This window comes from Hemicordylus capensis, chromosome 3 (assembly GCF_027244095.1).
Source record: "Hemicordylus capensis ecotype Gifberg chromosome 3, rHemCap1.1.pri, whole genome shotgun sequence".
In the NCBI taxonomy this organism is placed as follows: domain Eukaryota; kingdom Metazoa; phylum Chordata; class Lepidosauria; order Squamata; family Cordylidae; genus Hemicordylus; species Hemicordylus capensis.
In genome coordinates this window covers 138,481,876-138,509,286 of record NC_069659.1, presented here as the reverse complement: position 1 = coordinate 138,509,286, position 27,411 = coordinate 138,481,876, and the positions used below count along the sequence as shown (strand labels likewise).

Sequence of the window (27,411 nt, the reverse complement as noted above, 5' to 3'; positions counted from 1 at the left end):
ATTCTGCAAGTAATTAATGAGAATTTTATTGATGGAAAAATGCCAAGAAGATGCAAAGAATCAATTGTTCCTCTTTAAAGCTCCATGCGGAAAGTCAAAGAAGTTCCTGCCATCTTCTGCTTATATTCTTCATCAAATCTCTCATTTTGGGCCACAGTAAAATAGTTCTTCCAGTCTCCAACCGTTCCTAGAGCAAGGAAAACCAAAGCAAGATAATTGGTTACCATTTGAAAGAGCTCTTCAGTTTCACTTCTGAGCTTAAAACCTACTTTTCCTACACTACTTATTTGGAAGATATTAGATGAGAAGGGAAGATCAAATGCTGAAAAACAATTAAAACTAAACACAGCAGCACCTTTTCTCATGAATGGGGAGATTGAATGATCCAGTATTTCTGGAGGCAAAAATGTATAGTTTGCCATGGGATTACGTCTCATGACCTCAAATTGTGTGTGATGGATGATCTTATCTAGAACTTCCTTTTCCAGATGCTTTCCCAGGAACTGCAGCACCTTTTGGATTTCACGCCTTGGATTCTGTGTGGGGAAAACACACACAAATAACTAAAATTTTGAGCCTAGAAAAAGAAATCATTCATTGAATAAATTAAAGCAGGCCAAGACATTCAAATGCTACTTTTATTGCTTGTTAATAATTGGGGCACTCCAAGACACTTTGCTGCCTGAGGCAAAGGACAATATGTCCCCCCACCTACAGGTGAGTACTCAGCATTCTCAGGCCATAATGCCAAGGTGACACACACAGGCACTAGCAGACTCCACTACCACACTAGGCAGTTGCGGCAAAGGCAGTTCTAGCTCAAGCTGAGGTGGTGGCAGCAGGTGTAGGGGAGAAGAGCTGCACCCCAGCAAAGCAAGGAGGGTAAAATGAAGAGTGCGCTCCAGTGGGGTGAAGAAGGGTGGCGGCAGCTGTGGATGGTGGAGTGGCACTGTGGTGGCAAGACCTTGGCGCTTGCTGCCCCTTGCCATTTTTTGGTGCTGGGGGGCTTTTTAATGGAACCAGAGCTGGGAAAGATGTGAAGAGTACTCTATGTGAAGGGGATGCTGGAAAGGGGCATGGGGACATCTGGGGAATATAGTTCCCCTCCATGTCTCCATGGGGACAGCTCACTCTTCATGTCTCTCCTGCATTTCTGTGGGTTCCATGTAATATGACTCCCAGATGTCTCCATGTGCTTTCCCAGTGTGCCCTTCATGATTTTCCTGGCATCTCTGCAGATCCTGGTTTCACAGAAAAGCACAAGTGTGCGCGCACACACACACACACACGGCAGCGAAAGTGGCAGGTACTATGCAGAGCTGGCTGTGTGCCTACCTGCATGTGGCGCCAAAGTAGTGGTGGCACCCATCTGTTAGAATCAGGTTCCAATGCACAGACTTACAGCCTGGGGCCTCCATCCCAATGGACCTGCTCAGAGGGAGGGTGTCACCAGCTCAGGCACCTATTTTGGATCAGAACCAGCCTGTGCTCCAGGAGAGATGGGCTCCTGGCTCTTACATAAGCTCTTTACTTTCAGCCAGTCTTTGTTGGTTTAACAACTCCTTCTTCGAGCTCTGTTTCAATCTACAGTCTTGCAAAAACCTGGGTATGGAAAGTTGGTAGTGGACTTATGGGCCAGATGGACCTTGGTTTGCTATAGCAGGTGATTCTTATGTTTGTATACTATCTTGTTGGGAAGATAGGTAAGTTAATGGTCAGGCTGCCATTAACAAAACATTTCTGTGGAGGATCACTTAAATATGCCCCTTAGCAATAGTAAAGCACTAAGCATGTTGGTAGCATGTTGCATCAGCTGACTTACTTGGGGTTGATATGAACAATCTGGGGCATTTATGGAGCTCCCTTTTGTGCAACGGTATTAGCATTTGTAGATAGGCCATTCACACTGATTACTTCTTCCATGTACTATTATGCAGTGCCATCTGCTGGCCATTTGTTGGAAATCCATGATGAAAATTAAACTACTTTTATAGTGGTCTCACAAGACATGACTTTCACCATGATTTTCCGGCAAATGGCTAGCATGTGGCTCTGCTCTGCATAATTGCACATGCAGTAAGTAATCGGTTTGAATGGCCTATCTACTAATGCTAATACTAATCTAGATCTAGACTCCACAGTTATCGCAGTGTCAGATGCAGAGGTATCCAGCAACTCCTCTTGTGTAGTTAGGCTGGATCAGTTTCAGTTTGTGACACCTGAGGATGTGGACAAGCTGCTCGGAATGATACGTCCTACCACCTGTCTGCTTGATCCTTGCCCAACGGGGCTTATACTATCTGGCAAGGGGGTTGTTGTGGAGAGCCTGGTGGCAATTATAAATACCTCTCTGAGAGAGGGCAGGATGCCTCCTTGTTTAAAGGAGGCAATTATTAGACTTATTCTTAAGAAGCCTGCCTTGGACCCCTCGGAGTTGAGTAGCTACAGGCCTGTCTCCAACCTCCCATGGTTGGGCAAGGTGATTGAGAGGGTGGTGGCCTCCCAGCTCCAGGCAGTCTTGGAGGAAACTGACTATCTAGACCCATTTCAAACTGGTTTTCGGACGGGCTATGGGGTGGAGACTGCCTTGGTCGGCCTGATGGATTATCTCCAATTGGGACTTGACAGAGGAAGTGTGACTCTGTTGGTCCTTTTGGATCTCTCGGCGGCTTTCGATACTATCGACCATAATATCCTTCTGGAACGTCTGAGGGAGTTGGGGGTGGGAGGCACTGCTTTGCTGTGGTTCCACTCCTACCTTTCTGGCAGATCCCAGATGGTGTTGCTTGGAGACTGTTGCTCTTCAAAATCTGAGCATTTATATGGGGTCCCTCAGGGCTCCATACTGTCTCCAATGCTTTTTAATATCTACATGAAACCGTAGGGAGAGATCATCCGGAGATTTGGTGCTGGGTGTTATCAGTATGCTGATGACACCCAAATCTATTTCTCCATGTCAGCATCATCAAGAGAAGACATATCCTTCCTGAATGCCTGCTTGGAAGCAGTAATGGGCTGGATGAGGGATAACAAACTGAGACTGAATCCAGACAGGACGGAGGTACTTATTGTGCGGGGTCATCACTCGGGAAGCGATATTGATCTACCTGTTCTAGATGGGGTCACACTTCCTCAGAAGGAACAGGTACACAGTTTGGGAGTGCTTCTGGATCCACACCTTTCCCTGGTTCCCTAGGTTGAGGCAGTGGCCAGAAGCGCTTTCTATCAGCTTCGATTGATACGCCAGATGCATCCGTTTCTTGATGTTCATGATCTCAAAACAGTAGTACACTTGTTGGTAAGCTCCAGACTTGATTACTGCAATGCGCTCTATGTGGGGCTGCCTTTGTATGTAGTCCGGAAACTACAATTAGTACAAAATGCGGCAGCCAGGTTGGTCTCCGGGTCATCTCGAAGAGACAATATTACTCCTATATTACAGGAGTTGCACTGGCTGCCAATAAGTTTCCGGGCAAAATACAAAGTGCTGGTTATAACCTATAAAGCCCTAAACAGCTTAGGCCCACAGTACTTAAGAGAGCGTTTTCTTCTGCATGATCCCCATCGTCCACTGCGTACATCAGGGGAGGCTCGTCTGTGGCTACCTTCATGTCGTCTGGTGGCCACCCAGGGACGGGCCTTCTCTGTTGTCGCCCTGAGACTTTGGAACGTGCTTCCCGTGGGAATAAGAGTCTCCCCATCTCTAGCAGCTTTAAAAAAATGTCTAAAGACTTATCTTTTTACCCAGTCCTTTTAGCTTTTTAACTTTGTAATTTTTTAAATTTTGGATTATTTATTGATTTGTTTTAAGCTGTTTTGAATATTTAATTGATTTTAATGTTTTGTTTTTATTTGTTGTGAATTGCCCTGAGACATTGGGTATAAAATGTGGTATAAAAATGCACTAAATAAATAAATACTTATTTATAAATAAATAAATACTTATTTATAAATAAATAAATACTTATTTATAAATAAATAAATACTTATTTATAAATAAATACAAATGAAATATTTCTTCACTAGGAAATGGCTGATATCCGCTAGCATTTCCTAATTCTATGGGGGAGGAGAGTGAATGTGTACGTCCATGCCCACATCTGATGTACCATCCAGCTGCAGAGGGGACAGCTCATGCATGGATTAAATATTGTTATTAAATAAATTAATGATTTAATTTGCATGATTAGGTGATAACACACTGGATGTAGAGGGAGACGTAGGAACTAGGGATGTGCAAAAAATTTCAGGCACAGAACGATCTGTGCCCGAAATGAAAATTTCGGGTGATTCGGGGCTGAACTGAATCACCCCCGATGTCCCCCGATATTTTTTGGGCACGAGCCGAATCACCTGAATTTTGGACCTGAAAAATTCGGGTGATTCGGTTCATGGTTGATTTTTGGCGATTTTTTTAAGTTTTAGTGACTTTGGGGCAGTTTGGGGGCATAGCATGGGATCTGGGCAAAAGGAGTGGGGTGGGGTGGTAGTGCCTAATGGGTGCAGGCTACCACCCCAATTTCAGGGGGATTGGGCAAAAGGCTGATTTTTGGGAAATTTCTGAAATTTTCATGTCTTTGGGGCAGATTGGGGCAGATTGGGGGCAGAAAGTGGATCTGCCCCAAAAGAGTGGGGTGGGGTGGTAGTGCCTAATGGGTGGAGGCTACCACCCCAATTTCAGGGGGATTGGGCAAAGGGCTGATTTTTGGGAAATTTCTGAAATTTTCATGTCTTTGGGGCAGATTGGGGCAGATTGGGGGCAGAAAGTGGATCTGCCCCAAAAGAGTGGGGTGGGGTGGTAGTGCCTAATGGGTGGAGGCTACCACCCCAATTTCAGGGGGATTGGGCAGAGGGCTGATTTTTTGGGAATATTTGAAGTTTGGGTGTCTTTGGGGCAGATTGGGGGCAGTAAGTGGATCTGCCCCAAAGGAGTGGGGTGGGCTGGTAGATAGTGCCTAATGGGTGGAGGCTACCACCCGTCCCCAATTTCAGAGTGATTGGGCAGAGGGGTGAATTTTGGTGAATTTATGAGGTTTGTCTTCATAAGGTGAAGTGTGCTAAATTGATTACTTCCTCATATTCATAGTAATCGAGAGTGTGAAAAAGTGAAAGTGGGGTCATGAGAGTTGTTTAATTGAAAAAAATCTCATTTGCTATGATAGAATGAGAATTCACACCTCAGAAGTTTTTTCTGAGGTGTGAATTCTCATTCTATCATAGCAAATGAGATTTTTTTCAATTAAACAACTCTCATGACCCCACTTTCACTTTTTAACACCTCAATTACAAGCATGCAGATGCTCTTCCCAGAGTGGCCTCATCCTCTAAGGGGAATCTCTTGCAATGCTCATACATGTAGCCTCCCATTTGAAAGCAACCAGGGCAGACTCAACTTAGCAAAGGGGACAATTCATGCTTGCTACCACAAGACCAGCTTGCCTGTATGTGCATGTCCACATTCCTCTCTGCCACATGATCAGGATAGGCCCAGTGTTGTACACATTGGTCCTTGGATCCAAGCTAGTTTAGAGTCAAGTTAGATATTTCTTCCAGCATACACTTGGTAAATTAAAAAAGTTAAATAGGTTTTAAAACATTTAAATAGCAGCTGGAGTCAGGCCCGTGGCAGGGGAGTGGAGGGTTAACCCTATTCCTCACTGCAGTCCCAATCTGGATCAGTCTTAGGTTGGATAGCCAGTCTTACAGTAGCATGCATGTCTTGTCCCTTTTGCTAAGCAGGGTCCACCATGGTTTGCATTTGTTTAAGTGACTACAGGTAAGCACTGTCTGCTGTAAGACAGTCCCCTTATGGGGTAAGGCCATAGCTCTGTAGCAGAGCATCTGCTTTGCATGCAGAAGGTCCCAGATTCAATCCCTGTCCGCATCGGCAGGGCTGGGAAAGACTCCTGCCTGAAATCTAGGGTTACACTGACTAGCTATCACTGCTAGTCAGTGTAGACAAAACTGGGTTGGATGGACCAATAGTTTGACTGGCATAAGGCAGCTTTCTGTATTCCTAGGCTTTCACATTCTTGCTGTTTGCAATGACATGAAATAAAGAAATAAAGCTTCCATTGGTGCCAATGGGAATTTGTTTTCTTTGGCAGATAGCTGCTGCTGGAGAGCTTGATTTGGACTGGGATTACAGCAAGGAATAAGGTTAAGTAACTCCTCCCCCTCCATGGCCCCAATCTACAGGATCCTGATCTGGTTGCTATTTAACCTTAAACAACCAAGCACATTCTTGCAAAGCTGGCACTAAAAGTAATATGAGTTTGACCCTTTATCCCATTGATTTCAACAGGACATTGACCCTTTCGATTTAAACCCCAGCAGCCTACGTTTAGCTGGCTTGTGGAATGCATCCTGAAAAAATGCTCACCTCTTTTATATCTTCAAAGAAAAGGTAGAGAATACGGTGATTATCTTTTGCATCCCACCATCCTTTTACATGATCATACCAGGAGCCCCAGAGCACTGAAAGGCAAAAATAAACTGAACATCAGGAACAGGTTTATCCCAATGGCTAAAGGCACTAAACTCCAAACAAAGACATTGAAAGCAAATAACTTGTTTTTCAAGATATAGGTGTCTGAAGTCCATGGCACTATTTTGGTGAACAGTCATTACTGTTCATCCAAATGGTTCCATGGACTATGATTGTAAAAAAGGCAAGATGTTTTAAAGTCTAAAATTAGTTAGCTGCTATAATAATTTATTCCAGGCAGGTTTTTCATCCGCTGAAGTAGACACACAAATTCAAGAAATTAAACAGGATTCATGCTGTGAATCAGAGTTGTATATAGTGGAATAACTGAAAATTCACACCAGAGCCAGGAAAATTTTATATGCTCATCTTGGCCTTGGGGACAAGGATGTCATGAAAGGAGAAGACAATGAGATCATGCACACTACCATTTTCGGTGGGCAGGGAGGATGTGTGTGTGTGGGGGGAGATGGGACCAAGCTTACCATCTCCCCTAGAGTTGCCATGCCCCCCCCTGCAAATTCCAGGTTTCAGCCAGATTTTAAGCATCTCACCCATATTCCTAGGCCACCTAGATTCACCCAGATTTCAGCTTCCATTAAAAAAGGGGGTGGGGGAGCTAAGCTCTAGCTCTTGTAGAAACGGAGTTATGGAGCAAAATGTACAGTCACTATTCTGCTGAAAAATTATTTTCAAGCCGATTTACATAATATGCAAATTAGGCACCTGGATTTGGAAAGCTAGAATATGGCAACCCTCGTCTTTCCAGACAATCAGTCCTCTACTGTGTGGTGTGTGGCTTGTGCGCCCATACTAGGTATGTGCAAACTGGTTCAATGTTGGGTTTGACATCGAGCCAGTTCAGTTTGACGGTCCAGGGTCAAATTGAACCACCCCCCGTTCGGTCCAGCCCCGGACAACCCCCCCCCCACTGTTTGGGGGGAGGTTCGTGAACATCTTTTTTTAAACATTAAAAAATATATTTTTTATCCTCCCCTTCTGGGAAGGTCCTTGAGGCAGCAGGGGTGTGGGTGTGGGTGTGTCTGTGAAGGTTCCCCCTCCCCCCGCCGGCTTCTGTTATCACCCGCTCTGGCTGGTTCTTTGGCCCGTTCAGGCCTCCATAGTTCAGTGCGGTGGTCATTTTGGATTACAGAGGCCATTTGAGCAGAGGCCATTTGCGCATGCGCAGCTGCATCCAAAATGGCCACCGCCCCAAACTACGGAGGCTTGAATGGGCCAAAGAACCGTTTAACATTTAATTTTTTTTTTACCTTCTCCCCTTTGGGGAAGGTCCTCGAGGCAGCAGGGGGGGTGTCCGTGGAGGTTCCCCCTCCCCCTACCGGCCTCTGTTATCACCCCCTCCAGCCGGTTCGGCTGGTTCCTTAGCCTGTTCGGGCCTCCATAGTTCGGTGTGAGAGGCCATTTGCGCATGTGTGGTGGCAGCCAAAATGGCCACCATGCCAAACTACGGAGGCCCCAAAGGGCCAAAGAACTGGCCGAAATGGCGTAGGGGGTGATAATGGAGGCCGGCGGGGGGGAGGGGGAACCTCCGCGGACTGCCCCTGCCACCTTGAGGACCGTCCCTGAATAGAAGAAGGTTAAAAAATATTTTTTAATGTTAAAAAAAGATTGCAAACTCCTCCAAATTGAACCCAATGTGGCAGGGTGTGTGTGTGTTCGAGGGGGTGCCGGACCAAACTGGTCCAGTCAGGTTCAAGTCCGGTCCAGACTTGAACTGAATTGGGCCAGCAGGTTCCATGCACATCCCTAGCCCATACAATCCAAGCTGCTCTGAGCAACGTGGATCCCTGGACATTGAGTCCCAGCCTCCAGGAATCCCAAGATGCTGAATTTTTCACGGTTCCTGCAGCCAAAGCATACACACGACCCTGGACCTAGGGTTGAGGTTGTGCTTGTGCTTTCTAACCCCAGATAAGAACTGGGGTTAAAAGTTCAAAGCACTCCACATGAGCAGCCCAACCCAGTCTGGGCTGCTTGATACTTTCCTTCTAGAATAAGGAATAAGTGTAAGACTTTCTAAGTGGGCTGCCTCCTGCCCCATTCATGCCCTGACATATAAGTCAATATTTAATCTTTACTCCTATAATTTAAAAACAAAAATACTAATCCCTCGACCCAGAGAGCACACAGCATCCAACCCAAGCCTTGGAACACCCTTGAGCTTTCCCCCCTTTTTTAGAATTTGAAAGGCAGGGTGTTTATCTACAAAATAAATCACTGGCAATCTACCCTACATTCTGATCTACGATATGGAGAAGGCTGCCTGCCTTATAGGCTTATCCCAAAATTTGTTATCCAGGTTATTTAGCTCAGCCCTGAGGAAAGATCTGAGTGGAAAAAGGAAGTTCCCTCCCATATTAGTGAACTGGAAATCTGGATCTTGACAAACCAGAGGTAGACTTTTGGCATACAGTCTATTTTCCTCTTTTTGAAGATTTTTTGTGTGATGAGGAATTGTCTCACAAAAATTGTCAAGACTATAATCTCACTAGAAGGAGTCATATGCCAGTTCTGGGATAATTGTTTTATTTCCTATTATCAGAGCAAAGACTGGTGACTTGAATTTTAAATAAATAGCTAAATTACAGGGTGGTTTTTAAACAAACAAATAAAACAAACATGAAGCAAGACATTCAATTCACCTTTTCCAGTTACATATTTTTCAAAAAACTCTTCCCATGTCCCTGGCTCAGGCATAATTTGATTCATTCTGTGGAAGTGATAGTAAGATACTACGTTGTCTTTAGCATTTCTTGCCACGTAGATTATCTGGATTGAGTGCAGAAACAGGTGGATACCAGAATTATTTATCATTATTCAGCACAATATACAAAGTTTTGGTGTGATTTATCTAATGCTTCTCTTATAGCCTTACATAATATGTAAGGGTTTTTTTTTGCTCTTGTGCTGTCAGTTCTGGGCAACAATCAGAAGAAACTTTGAATTGGTCAAAAAGATTTATTCTAAAACCTGTCAGCATCAAGTTTGGGTTCAGTTCTACTCCAAACAAAAACAGTCCAAGTTTTCTACCCAACACATTACCTTACAGTTTTGCTCCCAAAATGATGGAGGCACCAGCTGTACAGGAAGATGAGTTTTCAGTGTTCTTGGTGAGGGCATTGCTTCTGCTAGATCCAGGCCTGTGAAACAATCCATTGCTATTCAGCAGTGCTTCACTTCTCCAATGTCATTTTGTAAGATGATGAGCTAGAATGCATAATACTCACATCTTGCTATAGCTTACCCTGTGATTACATAATAATAAATATTTATTTCCTTTCAATGCCCTTGGGCTTTGCCTTCAGCAGCACTTATAAAAATTGCCTGTCTCCTATCTTCACCTAGACTCAGATTTTTTGGAACAGCCAAAGTCAAGTGGGAGGAGAGCTGGTCTTGTGGTAGCAAGCATGCATTGTCCTCTTTCATAAGCAGGGTATACCTTGGTTGTATTTGAATGGGAGACTACATGTGAGCGCTGTAAGATATTCCAGGGGCTGCTCTGGGAAGAGCATGTGAGGTTCCAAGTTCCCTTCCTGGCATCTCCAAGATAGGGCTGAGAGAATCTCCTGCTTGCAACCCTGGAGAAGCCGCTGCCAGACTGTATAGACAATACTGAGCTAGATGGACCCATGGTCTGACTTGGTATATGGCAGCTTCCTATGTTCCAATCCTAGCATAACTACTGGTTAGTTTGTGACCAATTTCTTCCTCTTATTGCTCAGTGTGCTTTTATTCTATTCCTTTATAGGTGATTTTTGTGAAGGGTGGTGGCCTCCACGTTCCAGTCTTGGAAGAAACTGATTATATAGACCCATTTCAAACTGGCTTTCAGGTGGGCTTTGGGTTGGAGACTACCTTAGTCGGCCTGATGGATGATCTCCAACTGGGAATTGTCAAAAGGAGTATGACTCTTTTGGTCCTTTTGGATCTCTTGGCGGATTTTGATACTATTGACCATAGTATGCTTCTGGAGTATCTGAGGGGGTTGGGTGTGGGAGGCACTGCTTTGCAGTGGTTCTGCTCCTACCTTTTGGGCAGATTTTCAGATGGTGTCCCTTGGAGACTGTTGCTCTTCAAAATCTGAATTTTTATATAGTGTCCCCCAGCTCCATATTGTCTCCAGTGCTCTTTAACTACATGAAACCACTGGGAGAGATCATCAGAATATTTGGTGCAGGGTGTAATCAGTATGTTTATGACACCCAAATCTATTTCTTCTCCATGTCAACATCATCAGGAGAAGGTATAAATGCTCTCTAAATGCCTGCTTGGAGGCAGTGATGGACTGGATGAGGAATAACAAACTGAAACTGAATCCCGATAAGATGGTGGTACTTATTGTGCAGGGCCAGAACTCAGGAGATGATTTTGATCTGCTGGTTCTGGATGGGGTCACACTTCTCCAGAAGGACCAGGTATTCAGTCTGGGGATTCTTCTGTAGCCAAACCTCTCCCTGGTGTCTCAGGTTGAGGTGGTGGCCAGAGGTGCTTTTTATCAGCTTTGGCTGATAAGCCAGCTGCGTCTTTCTTGAGATAATGACCTTGGAACAGTGGTACATATGCTGGTAAGATCCAGACTTGACTACTGCAAGGTGCTCTATGTGGGGCTGCCTTTGTACATAGCCTGGGGACTGCAATGGGTACAGAATGCGGCAGCCAGGTTGGTATCTGTGACATCTCTGAAAGATCATATTACTCCTGTATTGTAAGAGCTACACTGACTGCTGATAAGTTTCCAGGCAAAATACAAGGTGCTGGTTATAACCTATAAAGCCCTAAACAGCTTAGGCCCATGGTGTTTAAGAGAACGTCATCTTCAATATGAGTCCCATCGCCCATTGAGATCATCTGGAGAGGTTCGTCTGCAATTGCCACCGGCTTGTCTGGTGGCTACACAGGGACGGGCCTTCTCTCTGTTACTCCTCCAAGACTCTGGAATGCGCTTCCTACTGAAATAAGAGCTTCCCTATTTCTGACAATTTTTAAAAACACACACTCTCTCTCTCTCTCTCTCTCTCTCTTCTCTCTCTCTCTCTCTCTCTCTCTCTCTCTCTCTCTCTCTCTATATATATATATATGCCAAGCTTTTTAACTGGACTGTGGTTTTAAAATGCTTGAAGGTTTTTATTTTTAATCTGTTTTATGTTGTTGTAAACCACCCAAGGATGAAAGTTTGGGACAATATACAAATTCAAAAAATAAAATAAAATTTAAAAATACATGCATGCATACATACATACACACATACATACATTTGTATTGTTTGCATTGTTAAGACAAGAAAAAATATTCAGAGTGGGAAAAAAATAGATCTGGGGTTTTGAAGAGGAAAAGGTAAAATGATTTTCTGTTTTTAGTATGGGCAGCAAGGGGTAAAGGAGAATGTGAAAGAAGGCAAGCATGGACTCAGTCTCTTTCTAACAGTTCTTTTCTATCACCCCCTTTCATTAGGAAGTATGGTGTCTTATATTAATCATCTCACCCATTCAGCTTTCTTAAGAAATGATTTTTTCATATTAGAGACGCTGGAACTTTTTAGCAATATTTTATCAGATAACTATAGAAAAGACCTGCAGATCTCTTCTTACCAGTAGGTGAATTTTCATGGAAGACCCATTCAATAAAAGGGTGTCGCTCATAAGTGGAAGCACGTTTGCATTTCTCGAGGTCTCCATCATGTTGGATCATATCTACAATTTCCTGTATCCATGTTGTACCTAAAAATATTACACATAATTATAAGTCTTGTGGCACCTTAAATGCTAAGATAAGCTTTCATGCATGAGAGCCCACTTCCTAAGAAAATATTAAAGGTTGTATATTTATACCATCTAAAAATAAGGGGAGGGTTGCTAAATATTGCTCTGATGAATACTAGCAAATACAACTAAACTTTGTGGCTAAGAATTGTAAATCAGTGACTGTCGAGGACAGGAACAGCCCCCGGTTCTTGCCTGCCTGAGGCAAGCCTCAGCATGCTGGCTCACCCCCCCCCCCCAGCATTTAAAGGGGCCCAGGTTGAACAGAGGCAACTGCTTCCTGGCATCCTATTATTATTATTATTATTATTTCTTGTTTACACAGTCAGACAGGTGTTATTAACTGGTTTGTTTTATCCAGATATCGAGTCCTTCCCAAGGACCTGGGATGCCAGAATTTTATTGTCAATTGTTATAGATATCGTCGCAGAAGATAGGCTGTTCCCAGTAAAGCTGCTTTTTGTAATTGGCTGGTGGTGATTTCTGTGGCCCCTATGGTGTTGAGGTGCTCTTCAAGGTCTTTTGGGACTGCACCCAGGGTGCCAATGACCACTGGGATTATTTGGGTCTTTTTCTGCCACAGCCTTTCAATTTCAATTTGTAGATCTTTGTATTTGGTGATTTTTTCTATTTCTTTTTCTTCTGCTATCCCCTGGTATTGCTATGTCGATTATTTTGACTTGTTTTTCTTTCTTCTCAACTACAGTTATATCTGGTGTATTGTGTGGCAGATGTTTGTCTGTTTGTAGTCAGAAGTCCCATAATATTTTTACATTTATTTTTAGAACAGGCACTAAGAACAAATGCAATAAGAGCAAAAGTCGAAAAATCCACAACAAACAGCAAGTGCCGCCTTTGTAAAGAAGCAGATGAAACAGTGGACCACCTAATTATTATTATTATTATTTTATTATTTTTACATTTATATCCCGCTGACTACAAACAAAGGCATGACAAGGTAGCAGGGATTAGGGGTGTGCATGGAACTGCCACACTGTGGTCCGGCACTGGGGTGGGGGGTCACTTTAAGAGCGGCGGGAGGGTTTACTTACCCCTCCCGCCGCTTTCCGCTGTGGTGCCGTAATTAGTAGTGTAATTGGGGTGGCAGGATAGCTCCCTGCCATCCCTTCCCCGCTGCGGCTCGGCAAAGCTCCCAGTCGTGCGCACGCGCAAAGCTCCCAGTCGTGCCCACGCGCAAAGCATTACTGGGAGCTTTGCCGAGCCGCAGTGGGGAAGGGGCAGCAGGGAGGTATCCTGCCACCCCAATTACACTACTAATTATGGCGCCACAGCGGAAAGCGGTGGGAGGGGTAAGTAAACCCTCCCGCCACTCTTAAAGTGACCCCCACCCCCAATCCGGACCACCCAGGTCCAGACCGGTCCGGACCCATCCCTAGCAGGGATGATACACCGGAACATCTGCAAAGAATACAAGCTACCTGTAGCCAACAATTGGTGGGACCATAAAATTGAAAAAGTTGAAGAAAATGAAGATGTAAAAATTATTATTATTATAATATTATTATTATTATTTTATTTAATTTAATTTTTATTACATTTATAAACCGCCCCATCTAGAGACTCTGGACAGTGTACAACTAGTTTAAAAAACATAAAAACAAACATCATTTGAAAAACACTACTTAAAACAATATAAAAACAATTTTAACACAATTTAAAACCAATTAAAATACTTAAAAACAATTTAAGAACCTTGGAAGTTCAGGTCAAACAAGTAAGTCTTTAGGGCTCTCTTAAAAGCCAAGACCGAGTCTAAACTGTGGATATCTGCCAGGAGTGCATTCCATAGGCCAGGAGCAGCTACAGAGAAGGCTCAGTTCCGAGTTGCCACTAGACGTACTGGTGGTTACTAGAGATGGACCTCTCCAGATGACCTCAGCGTGCCATGGGGATCATAAAGAAGAAGGCGCTCTCTAAGATAGTCCGGACCCAAGCCATTCAGGGCTTTAAGGGTAATAACCAGCACTTTGTATTTTGCCCAGAAATATATCGGCAGCCAGTGCAACTGTTTTAAAGCAGGCATAATATGGCATCTCCGGGTTGCCCCAGAGAGCAGTCTGGCTGCCACAACTAACTGAAGTTTCCATACTATGTGCAAAGGCAACCCCACGTAAAGCGCATTGCAATAGTGAAGCCTGGAGGTTACCAGTTGATGCACCACTGTTTTGAGATGGTTCTCTTCAAGGAATGGATGCAGCTGTCAAATCAGCCAAAGTTGATTGAAATTGCTCCTGGCCATAGCCTCCACCTGACATACCAGGGTGAGGCCTGGATCCAAGAGCATTCCCAAGCTGTGTAACTGTTTCTTCTGGGGGAGTGTAACCACACCCAGCACAAGAAGATCTAACTCATCCCTCAGATTCTGATCTCCCACAATGAGTATCTCAGCCTTGCTTGGATTCAGCTTCAATTTGTTATCCTCATCCAGCCCATTACTGCCTGTAGGCAGGCATTTAGGGAGTGAATGCCATTTCCTGATGATGATGAAGATAAGGAGAAGTAAATTTAGGTGTCATCATCATACTGATAAAACCCTGCACCAAATCTCCTGATGACCTCACCCAGAGGTTTCATGTAGTTGTTAAAAAGCATTGGTGATAGAATGGAGCCCTGAGAGACTTCATATTATAGCTCCCATTTTTATTTTATTTATTTATCTTTACATTTTATATCCTGCTCTTTCTCCAAGGAGCCCAGAGCATGTGCTACATACTTAGGTTTCTCCTCACAACAACCCTGTGAAGTAGGTTAGGCTGAGAGAGAAGTGACTGGCCCAGAGTTACCCAGCTAGTTTCATGGCTGAATGGGGATTTGAACTCGGGTCTCCTTGGCATCTGGATTCTGCCTGAGGCAAAGCAGTGCCCCCTATCCCCAACTCCCCCAGGTGATCCAGAAGGATACCATGGTTGATGGTATCGAATACCACTGAGAGATCCAAAAGAACCAGCAGAGTCACACTCCCTCTGTCGATTCCCTGCTAAAGGTTATCCATCAGGCCAGCCAAGGCAGACTCAACCCCAAAGGCTGCTCTAAAGCCAGTTTGAAATGGGTCTAGATAATTCAAAACTGCCTGTCACCTTGATCACCTTTCAAAGTTGGAAAGGGGGCTGGGCACTGAGAAGAAGCTGCCAACAAGCATGACCTTTGCAATGCTTTGTGCTCCCTCAGCACAAGGAGGGAGGCTAGCAGTGCTCCCCCCACTTCACCCACCCCACTGCATAATGCTTTTGCAAGGCTTGGATGGGAAGCTCTTGATTTAAGCGTTGCAAAGCCTTTTACAAAGGCACCCTGTGAGGAGGGAAGGTTGCCAGCACGCCCTTCAATGGCGCCTTTGCGAAAGGCTTTGCAGCAGTGAGGAGAGGTTGCTTAGCCTTTTCTCCATCTAACATTCCTTTTCTGTGAGATTCTCACTGTTCATTAAAATAGTCAGGAAAGGTCTGTCTCTGGGGGCCACCAGTTGGTCTAATGCCAACATGGGGTTGGGCCTTCTCGATAGCCATTCCTAGGCTATGGACTGCTTCTCATGGAAATATGAGGTTATCATCTCTAGATGTGTTCAAGGGAGCTGTAAAGACTCTTTTTTTAAAGCTTGGCTTTTAACTGTGTTTAAATGACTTCAAATGCTTTTAGTGGGCTTTATGTTAATTTTTTGACTTTTAATTTTTTTTTATTGTGAACTGCCCTGAACTGGTTAGGATGGCATAAAAATTGAATATAAATAAATAAAGAAAATAAAATTCCGCTCTCCAGATGGAATCCAAAAGGACCCATTTAGACAAGCACCTCCTGAGAGCACACCCACTCTGACATCACAGGCGGACATCCCAACACACTATTGGGGCATCCCTTAATCACAGGAGGAGTGTTCATCTGAGTTGCTCCTCCACACATGCACCAAACCCAATTAAACAGCATTTTGTTGATCACATGTAGAAGTGCAATTCAGATGAAGGCCCCCTTCATGCCACTGTGGGACATTCCGACATCAGGACATCCTCCTGCACTGTTGTCTGAACCAGCCCAAAGGCTTTGTTTTCCTCCCATGGCATCTCAATACAATATGCAATTAGGCGCTTGTGCTTAAAAGGCAGGATATAAGTCACATAAATAAATGTAAGGATCGTATGGATTTAAAAATCTGGAAAGTTCTGGAGCATGTATTCATTTACAGCTCTTTAAAAAACGAAGTGTTCCCCAATCTAGGGTTCAGTCCGGGCAATGAGCTCATCTTCCCTGCTCACAGACTTACCTGCCTTTGCATAGGTTGATATGAGCAGGTCATCAGGCTTGGCTTGGAAAGCCCAGATTTTATCCCACTTGTCACAAATTATCTTTGTAAGAGGAATCCCTTCCACCTCACCAACTTCATAGCGTCTCACTTCCCAGTCCACCTTCGTCTCATTCATCTTTTCCAAGAGAATAATGAACCAATGCTTCAAGAAGTGTTGAGATCTCCTTTGAAGAGGAAAATTAACTTATACTTTTAGCTGCCTGGAATCAACCAATGTGTAGAACATAATGGCAGCTGGCCCCTCCAAGAGGAGTGGATGCTACAAGACCACTCATCCTGCTGCACCACTCCCACACCTTCCCTTAGCTCACCCACCCAAAGCCTGCCTGTGTTATTGTGCTTGCTCAGACCTGTGCCCTATACTTAGCCTCACTTGTGTGTTTGTGACTTGGGACACTAACTTGTTCAAGAAATGTACATGTTGAAGCTGAGGTGATTACTTGGTTGGTAGCAGAAACCCTTTCCCCTACCACAGCTAACTCTGACCAGTCAGGAAAGCAGGCTGTTATTTCTCTGGTAGAGTGAGGCCAGAATTGCTAGCACTAAACCTGCAAGCCATCGCCGTTCCTCCTCCTGGGCGGCTAACAGGGAAGTTCTGCCACCCATTTCCCTCCAGCCCCGGGTGTGCCTCAGCCTATCAGGTGCCTCCGCTGCCCAGCCAATCAGCTGGGCGCTGGGATGCACATTCTAAGGTGCACCCAGGAGAATTAAATATATAGATTCTTCTGAAAATAAGAGGAGGAAGTGGAGGCTTATGTTGGCAGTAAAAGCAGAAGTGAGGAGTTACTAAAGAGGGAGGGTAATGGGGAGGCGTGTTTCCAAACCTTCCCTTTCTCCCCACACAGTGCCACCTGGTGGCCCTGAACTATATATGACTATAACCACAAGGGGGGAGCTTGATAGAGCAGGGTCTCTGGTAAGGGATATGTGAAGGGCAGCTGCTGTCCAACTAGCAGAGGCAATCTCTTTTTGTACTTTATCCTGTGGCAGCACACTGGTTGAGATTCAAGTCCCAATTGCCACACTAAGGGGTGGGGGAAGTAGAGCAAAATTCAATGTACATCGATTTTTACTGTATCATTTGCAAGATAGTGGTTTGGTCAGTGTACTTTGAATCCTGTTAAAGGAGTTCACTACCAGGGGCAGCCCTTCCATGAGTTCAGATGAGGCAATTGCCTTAGGCAGCAGATTACTGGGGTGCAAGCAAGGTGGCAAGTTGTCCTTCTGCCCCATGCTTTAAAAAAAAAAGTGAGGAGGGGGAGGAGGGTGCGCATGGGGGACATTTGGTACCTTGCCTCAGGTGCACAAATATCTTGAGCTGCATTGGGGCACTACTTGTACAGTATGGTTATTTTATTTACCACGGTAGATATAAACATCATAGTGGGAATGACATGGATTATGATTAATACTGAAAATATTGTAACAAACACAGTTCCAAAAAAGTAATATGCAGAACAGAGTAGAAATAACAGCACTCCAAATTTCCTGCCTTATCATAATGACCTTCTAGCACTGCAGTTGGCATGATTTGGAATATTTAGAGGAACTGACCCTGTGGGTTCACACCAACACTTCGTCCATATAGTTTCAAATATATGAGATCTTTCACAATAATGCAGAGTCCAAAAGTTATGGAAAGACTTTGACTTTACTTTAAATTTACTTTAAATATTTTAAATTTAAAAACAACTTAATAAGGCCAGAAAAACCAAATTACTTATCTCTCAGCACCATCTAGCAATAGACTGCTCTGAAATAAGGGGTTTTAGATTTCAGAAGATTTAAAAAGTGCTTGAACAAAAAGATGTTTATCCCATCCACGTTCATGGAAAAAAAAACCCTGAAAATACTGGGATCATTTTATTTGCTTGGTGATGTACTCTACATATGCAAGTTGTCCTGGGTCTATTACTAGCCAGATACTACAGTACATTTATAAGGTGCAGTTTGAGTCCCCCAAATTTTCCTGCAGCATCTAAATATGAAAGCACAGACCAACGGCATTTGAGCTGTTGTTGAATCTGGTGTGAAACTTGGTTATTCACTCAGTCCTGACCTTACACAATAGTGCCTTATTATATATTTTCCCAACCTATCAAATTACCATGTAGAGGATTTGTGACAGTGCCAGATACAGCTCATTGCCTGTTTTTCACAGGCCTCAAAGATATCAGTAGAAATAACACATTTCCCGATACTCACAACACCAGATACTCACAACACAACTGAAGTGTACTTGCCAAGATTCCTTGCCCACTTTTCTGTCCAGTGAATGTCTTTGCTTTGTGAAGAAATTGTGTTCGTCCACACTATACACAAGGGATTGATAGCTGAACTGCAAAGCTATGAGGAAAATCCAGGTCCTTGGAAATCTCCACAAATGACACAAATTCAGGGTGTACTAATCTTATCTCTCACCGGGGACTTTAGACATAGTAGTGTGAAGAACTGAAGAGCCCTTAAATTTCTCCTGAGAATGAGGAAATAAGAGGAGGTGCAGGAGGCGGTTCAGAAAGAAACCAATGACAGAGTTGCCATGGGCCAGAGTTCTTTACACATTGGTGTTTTTATTTTCCTGTGTTAATGCCCTTAAAGGCTGACATGGAAATATTTCACACATGTCATTACATTTCACATTCACTCACACCCTCAGTTCCAACATGGTTTAAACACACACTAAGTAAAGGATGCAGACTTAAACATACTTCTCAGGTCATGATCCAGCCAAACCTAAGCACTATGGAGCACAATCATAAGTGTACTAGCAGGTGAGGCTGGCTGTTGATTATTCTGCATAGATTTCACTTATAGGAAAGTGCAAGAAATTAAATATATGTAATATAATCTATATATATATATATTTCTCCTGGGTGTGCCCAGGAGAAATGCGTCCTGGCAGCCCAGCTGATTGGCTGGGCTGTGGGAGCGCCTGATTGGTCCTGGCGGCATACCTAGGAGAACCAGCGGGCCAGGAGTGTGGGCGGCCATGGTGGCCGCGGAGGCAAGGCAGCGGGCCAGGCAGCAGCGGTGGGCCCGGCCCGGCCGCGGGGAGGCCAGAGGCGGTGGCGGTGGGCCGGGTGCGGGGAGGCCAGAGGTGGCGGCGGCGGGCCCGCTTGAGGCACAGATGCTCTGTGCCCGGGCCCACTAGTTTTTTATTAATGTGCTTGCACAGGGTAGTAATAGGATTCTTCTAAATCTGTAGGATTTCAACTTCAAACATTATTTATTTTATTGAATATTGACTATATGTGGTAAATTTGAGTAACAGTAAATTTGAATCTGAGAAAGCTCTGCTTTTCGTGGATGATGCAATTTCCCCCCCTGCATGATATCTGTTGAGGAAAACAGTTAAAAAAGGATGATAATTATATTCAGAATTTCTTCTTTTAAACCCCCCACCCCAGAATTGTTTAAGCCTTTCCCCAAACATGTTCTGGTGTAAAAATAGTGCACTCATCTCATTTAAGTGGCAGGGTTGTTCATGCAAAATTTGGCATCTGTAGGTAATCAAGAAGTATGATATTCAGAATTCCTTCAAAAAACTACAAACAATTATTTCAATTTTCGCCAAGCATATTCTGGAGTAAAAAGTAGTGCATTCAACTAATTTCAGAAGCAGGATTGTGTATGCAAAATTTGGTATCTGTACTTCACCAGGAAGTACAACTTTATTCAAAATATATAACAGATTTCTTCAGAAGTCTTACTGAGTTCGATTAATAAGTAACTTATTTTTTGAAATTATATTTATAGGCTTTCTTTCATTAAAAGAACTTGAGATAGTGTACAACAAATAAAATAGAACAAAAACAATAAAAAACTACATTTAAATGACAGCAGCAAAAGCCCATCCACTTAGGTTGGGAGTTTAGGGTTGTATCTTTAACATCCCAGTGAAGGAGACTGAAGCACATGTAATTTTTTGCATTGAAACTGATGTGATATATAAAAGTACTTATGTTTGGCTGGATTGTGCCAACATTTCCCTTGATTACAGCAAGACTTCCTTCTGAGCTAATATATTTAGAACTGGGATGAAAATCTATTTTCTATGCAACTTTCTTCCAGGTAAACATACTCAGGACTAGCATGTTAACCTTAGAAGATTTGTCCTAATTTTTAAACACAATGTGAAATTGATACCATTATATGGCATGAGAGGTTGACAACATTAATGTTCAAGGATATTTTTAATTCCATTTAGGATTTTAGGAAACTGAAAGGGAACAGATTGGGTTAATGATTTCTGGCTTTTGTGTTTAGCAACACAAGAGTGATTAATAATCAACCAAGAACTAAGGATAAATTTTGGAAGCTGAAAAGAACAGCATGATAACTTTAATTTGGGTCACTTTATGTGCTTTCATGTCCAGTAACAATGAACTTACACAAGTTACCAAATCTAATGCAAATAAGAATTTAGTTCCCTTTGTAGAGTCAGCAGCTACAGACCTATTTGGCTTCATGTCCAACTTTGTTACCATCATAATGTCTTTTCTCAGTGCCTGAGCACAACTTCATTCATTCGTTCATTTATTAGATTTATATACCGCCCTTCCGATACGGCTCAGGGCGGTTCACAACATGATAAAAACAATTTTTTAAAAAATTAACAATTAAAAGCAAACTATTAAAACACAATAAGACCAATAACACAGCTAAAAGCCCTGAAAATCAGGGCAACAATTTAAAACAGTTTAAAACAATTCATCATTTAAAACTCTGGAAGGCCAGGCCAAACAAGTATGTTTTAAGGGTTCTCTTGAAGGACAGCAATGATCTCAGATTACGAATTTCTGCCAGGAGTGCATTCCATAGCCCATTTTCTAACTTTATAACTTTATATTCCAAGCCATCCATTAAAATATTACTTAAAATAATCCAACTTTGTGAAGCTTGGGCAACTCTAGAACCTCTTGTATTTTTTTAAAATAATTATTATTTATGCTTCTTCCATTCATTGTCTGAATCTCAGCTGTGCTATTTTCTGCATACTAAGCTCAGAAGCTATTGTAGGTTGTTTAGCTAAAAACCTAAATTCTTAGGTTTTCTTTCCATATCCTTAAGTACAACTCAGGTTAAGTCAGCTTAATTCCTATTTAAATCAATAAAACAATATGCCCATTAACTGTCTAATCTTCCAGGGTAGCTCGTCTTGCAGTAAGGTCTTTCCGTCTCTGAAAACCCAAATTAATGGGTTGAGTAAAGTTTACCAAAACTGTATCCTATTTCCAGTTTTTAAAAATTAACTCTTTGCTAACAAGAAGCAGGCTATACTACCTGCTGTGAGACCACATCAAGGGAGAAAGTGCACAAAGGCAGAATACCAGAAGTTGCCAGAAATCTTACTAGTGTGAAGACTGCATTGGCTACACTGGTTTTTCTTTGTGGTTTAAATGGTGGTTTACTCCTGCTTCACTATGCATAAGGGATGTACAAATTGATTCAAATTTGAATTGATTCGACTTGAATCTGGCCAATTTGAACAATCCAAACTGAACCACCCCTAAAAGAGATAATTTGGTTCAAATTCGAATTGAATCGGATGGATTTGAATTCAAACAGATTTGAATTGATTCAACGACAGTTTAAGGACAATCTGGCACTTTTTATAAACCATTCAGGCACTCTGATTGGCGGGGGAGGTGCCTAAGTAGGTCAAACCAATTTGAATTCAAATAGATTCACATCAGCCTGTTTTGGGCCAATTGGATTTGAATTCAAATTGAATCAGCCAGTTTCAATTCAAAGTTGAATCAAATCTGAGAACTTACTTGCTGCACATCCCTACTATGCATAGGCTAAGGGGGAATTCATACGAGGGAGGGGTTTACAGTGACTTCAATACATAGCAAAGTGTCTTTCATATGGCTAATGGCTTTTTTCATTACAACACATGATGATTCATTCTTAATATCCTATATAATAAAGCCCTTGCATGTGCGCCCATGTCTCTGGTGTCTGCGTCCGTGTCTCCCTCAGCTGATCTGGGCATGCGCTCTGCGCATGCCCAGAACACACCGAGGGAGACATGACCGCAGGCACCAGGCGGCCATGTTGGCTGGTTGGTCACCCGGCCGCGGGGAGGCCGGAGGCAGCGCCTGCGGGACTGGCCGAGCTGCAGGGAGGGCAGAGGCAGCGGCGGCGGGACCAGCCCTGCCGCGGGGAAAGCTGAGGCAGCGGTGGCGGGTCTGGCCCGGCCGCAGGGAGGGGAGAAACGGCGGCGGGTCCAGCCCGACCACAGGAAAGGGAAAGGCAATGAAGGCGGGATCGGACTGGCCGCGGGGAGGGGAACAGCGGCAGCGGCGGGACTGGCCCGGCCGCAGGAAAGGGAAAGGCGACGGTGGCAGGTCCGGCCCAGCCCCAGGAAAGGAAGAGACGGCGGCGACGGGACTGGACCCGACCCGGAAGGGAGAGAAGCGGTGGCGGCAGGACGGGCCTACTAGCGCCCGTTATTTTAACGGGCTTAAAAATACTAGTGTAATATAAGCATGTTTGAAAAAAATTTACTCTTTGGGAGAGTGTTGAAAATGACAGTGTGGAATACTCCAACCTTTTTGCTGTGCTATGTAGAGACCAGACTAGTCTCTGGGGTAACCCAGATAAACCATATTATGCCTGTTTTAAAACAAAGTGCTGGTTATTACAATTAAAGCCCTGAACGGCTTGGGTCTGGGCTACCTTAGACAACGCCGCCTTCTGTATGTTTCCCACCACATGTTAAGGTCATCTGGAGAGGTCCATCTCCAGTTACCACCAGTATGTCTGGTGATGACTCGGAACCACGCCTTTTCTGTAGCTGCTCCTGGCCTATGGAATGCACTTCTGGCAGATATCCACAGTTTAGGCTCGCTGTTGGCCTTTAAGAGAGCCGTAAAAACGTACTGGTTTGGCCTTGCCTTCCAAGGTTTTAAAGTTATTTTTAAAAGTATTTTAATTGGCTTTAAATGGTTCTGAATTGTTTAAAAAAAATATTTTTTTTGGAGCACTGTGTTTTAAATGGTGTGTGGTTTTGTGTCTTTTTAAAGTTGTTGTACACCGCCCAGAGCCTTTGGATGGGGCGGTTTACAGATCCTGCTGATAAAGTGAGAGCTGGAGGTGTGGCTACGTGCCTGAAAGTGACTTTGGGCAGTGTCGGAGCAAAGTGAAGCAAACCAGAGAATAATTCTTTTGAACAGTGTGGGTGCACAAGGACAACCTTTTGAACCAAAATTCTGTAGGGAAAAGAGAAAAAAAATTCAGACTGTGGTAATGGCTGGGTGGAGAGCTCCGAAAATTGGCACACAGGTAGTAGAAGATGACAGGACTCTGTGTTTTCAATTTCAAGTAAATCAGTCCATGCATTGATTTTTTAAAAAATTCAGTGATTATCAAATGTGAAGTTATTTTTTGCCATGATTCTCTGTTAGTTCAATTTTGGCTTAATTTTCTTTAAATATCAACAGATTGACCGATTTACTTGAAATTAAGTATACAGAGTCCTGCCATCTTCCACTACCTAAGTGCCAGTTTTCAGAGCTCTCTGCATAGCCATTACAATGTGCTGACTGTTTTCTCTTTCCCCCATAGATGGCTATGGTTGTTGGGATTTTTAAAAGGTGCTGTTGTGCAACTGTGCTACTTCAAAAGAATTTATGTACTGTTGTCTTCCTTTTGCAATAATGGGGGTGTGCAAGAGCACCAAAATAATTTAAAAAATAAATAAAAGTGGAAACATTCCTGAGAAATACTCATGTGCAGAACCTGGTGCCTAGGCTTCCCACCACTTGCAGTGAGCCCCAAAGCTGAAGCAGTACGAAAGTTGGAGCAGACAGTAGAACATTGGATTGTGCTCCTGTGAAAGAGCACTAGGAGCAAATAAATTTTAAAACATTGGAAAAATAACTGGAAATTACACATGCACACACACTCAATCTTTGCCTACCTGGGCACAGGTGAATGAACTGGTAGGAAGAAGCAATATGCCCCCTCTGCTAGGGGTGTGCAAGAATCAGTTTCCATGGTTCGGTCTGAATTCGGACTTAACTGTGGTCTGCGAAACCCAAGGTGTTTTGGAGAGGAGGAGAGGAGAGCTGGTCTTGTGGTAGCAAGCATGACCTGTCCCCACAGGAGGGTCTGCCCTAGTTGCATATGGATGGGAGAATTGATGTGTGAGCATTGCAAGATATTCCCCTCAGGGGACGAAGCCGCTCTGGGAAGAGCAGAAGGTTTCAAGTTCCCTCCCTGGCTTCTCCAAGATAGGGCTGAGAGAGATTCCTGCCTGCAACCTAGGAGAAGCTGCTGCCAGTCTGTGAAGACAATACTGTGCTAGATAGACCAATGGTCTGACTCAGTATATGGCAGTTTCCTATGTTCCTATGGTCCATCCAATCGAACCACTATAAACTGGTTCGGCGTTTCAAGGGGCAATGCTTGTAAAGGGGAATTCAGTGAGGATTCCCATTTACAAGCAAATGGGAAGTCTTAAAAAAGGCTTCTAAAGGGTTGGGAGGGGGGCAGCAAGAGGCAAATAACTGCTACTACTACTACTACTACTACTACTTATATTCCGCTCTTCAACCAAAATTCTCAAAGTGGTTTACATAGAAAAATAAGTAATACATAAATAATATTATCCCCTGTCCCCAAGGGGCTCACAATCTAAAAGAAACATAAGGTAGATACTAGCAACAGCCACTGGAAGGATGCTGTGCTGGGGTTGAATAGAGCCAGTTGCTCTCCTCCTGCATGATGAGAATCATCACGCTAAAAGGTGTCTATTTGCTCAGTTAGCAGGATGTAGATGAGACAGGAGTCGATGTAGATGAGAAGGTCCTTACCAGCGTGACAGCGGCTGTGGTACCGTTCCTTGCTGGCCAGATGCCCCTCATGCGCACTGCCACCATGGAGCAGTGGCACATGCTCTCTCCCTCCAGCAGCCCACGGAACATGGGGCAACGTAACATATGTCGTCTTATCTGCAAGAAGGTCGGTTACATATAAATCCATTGGTCTTCCCTGGAAGTTATCTAGAAGAGAGGACTTTGAATTTTTCAATTATTATCATGAAGTGCTCTCTTTTTCACAAGAGCACCACTGTGGAATAACTAGAATGGTGTTTTTGTGCAAAAAGACAGAGTCATGTTGCCATGTATGCTCCAGGCTGCTGGAGGGAGGGCGTGTATGCCACTGCTCTGCACTGGCAGTGAGTGTGATGGCCAGCCAGCCGGCCAGCGAGGAGCAGAACTGTGGTTACTGCCATGCTGGTAAGGATCTATATCTATCTATATCTACTGTTGTTGGTTGTCTCTCGCCACCCCCCCACCCTTTAGAAGCCTTTTGTGAAGGTTTGCCCTCTGCTTGTAAAGGGGAATCCTCACTGGATTCTCCTTTACAAGCTTTGTCCCTTGAATTGCCAAACTAGTCCACCATCAACCGGGCTTGGTCCGGTCCGATCATGGAGCAGCCCACCTTCTTGAAGGCTGGTACAGTTCATGATCAGACTGAGGATCTCATAACGAGGATTCATCATACCGAGGACCTCACTGACATTGTATACAAACCAAATCTCAATCATATTCTCTTTTGCTCTGTCTGACATGATTATTATCTCCTAAAGCAGTTTACAATTAAACACCTAAAAAAAGATACAATATTAGTAGGGCCATGTGTTGAGTTGTTTATGGTAGTCACTCACAGCTTTCCAGATGCCAACTTATTCTAACATGAACACACATTGTGAGGAGATATTTTCTGGACACCCTGAAAAAGCTCTTGTTGCAACCCTGCTTGATCCCAACACCCATTGGGCTGGGGGAGGGGGCAGGCTTTGCATCCAGCCCTTCGGGAGACAGGGCTTGCATGTAGCCTGCCTCCCTGGGGCACGTGGTGCTTCCTGTCAATCAGCTGTTGTGCATGGGCGGCATGCCGGCTACCAGATCAGTCTCGCTCTGAGTAGCAGCTCCTACCCACCCTCCCTAGTTCAGTGAGATTAGCTGGTTGCTTGATGGGCCAAGTAGGAATTTTTGGTCTCCACCTGATCGTCCATGTGTGGAGATTTTTTTCGCCTGCTCTTCAATGATTATATTGTTTCAGGCATTCCCAGTAGGGTGGGAGTCTGCGATTTCAGGTTCCTTGGTCACTTGGCAGGTGAGTGCGGGTTTTGAAGGTTAAGATCTGAACTAGTGTTCAGTCAGAGGCACCTTTAAGGTGATCAGTGGTCTCATGGAACAGCTCCCTGGGGTCTAGCGGCTCGGGTCGTGTCTGGGAATGGACCGCTTTTGGGGCATAGTCCAACTCATCCACTCAGAGTCCTGTGATTTGCGGGGTGATGACATGGATGGCTACCTCCTTAACACAGGTAACTGTGTGGCTTGGCAGGACCATGCTGAGTTATTGGCTGGCATATGCCAAGCCTGGCTGCTTTGCCCAACAGTAAGGAAATGTTTGCCCTCTTAGGAGGCTGGGCTTACCCTTGAGGAGGTGGAGTTGCCACATTCTGGGCTGTTATATTGTTATGCTGGTTGCAGATCCTGGTAAGTATTATTAATAAAGTGGCCCTAGTTTCATCCATACATGCTTGTCCTGTCTTTATTGGGGATCCGGTGCAAATTAAATGTTTGCCCTGGTTTTCCAGGGTTCTTAACTGTCTGAATGTTTAATTGGTTTTATTCTGTTTTTATAGTTTTGATTTTAATTTTTAACTGGTTGTTTTTTTTAATTCTGTTGTAAACTGCCCTGAGCCATTTTTGGAAAGGTGATATATAGATCGAATAAAAATAATAAAAAATAAATAAATAAGTGTTCATGTTAGAATAAATTGCCATCTGGAAATGCCCACTGCCCACTTA

The 27,411-nt window shown here is 43.8% G+C and overlaps 1 protein-coding gene across 3 annotated transcripts; it reads right to left on the bottom strand.

Moving 5' to 3' along the window:
• Positions 1-10: 10 nt before the first annotated feature.
• On the bottom strand, positions 11-19,032 carry SULT1C4 (sulfotransferase family 1C member 4). 3 transcript variants are annotated; one of them, XM_053310798.1, is made up of 8 exons: positions 18,801-19,028; positions 16,538-16,743; positions 12,097-12,225; positions 9,551-9,648; positions 9,151-9,277; positions 6,383-6,477; positions 356-536; positions 11-187 (listed from the first exon to the last, which is right to left on the bottom strand). In XM_053310798.1, exons 2-8 carry the CDS (start codon positions 16,692-16,694, stop codon positions 75-77), a joined length of 900 nt encoding a protein of 299 aa, XP_053166773.1. In that variant the 5' UTR covers positions 16,695-16,743; positions 18,801-19,028; the 3' UTR covers positions 11-74. The 3 variants fall into 3 exon arrangements, with proteins under 3 accessions (XP_053166773.1, XP_053166771.1, XP_053166772.1); XM_053310796.1 differs by having other exon boundaries at positions 11-536; positions 18,801-19,032; XM_053310797.1 differs by having other exon boundaries at positions 11-536; positions 18,823-19,032.
• Between the last annotated feature and the right edge of the window lie 8,379 nt (positions 19,033-27,411).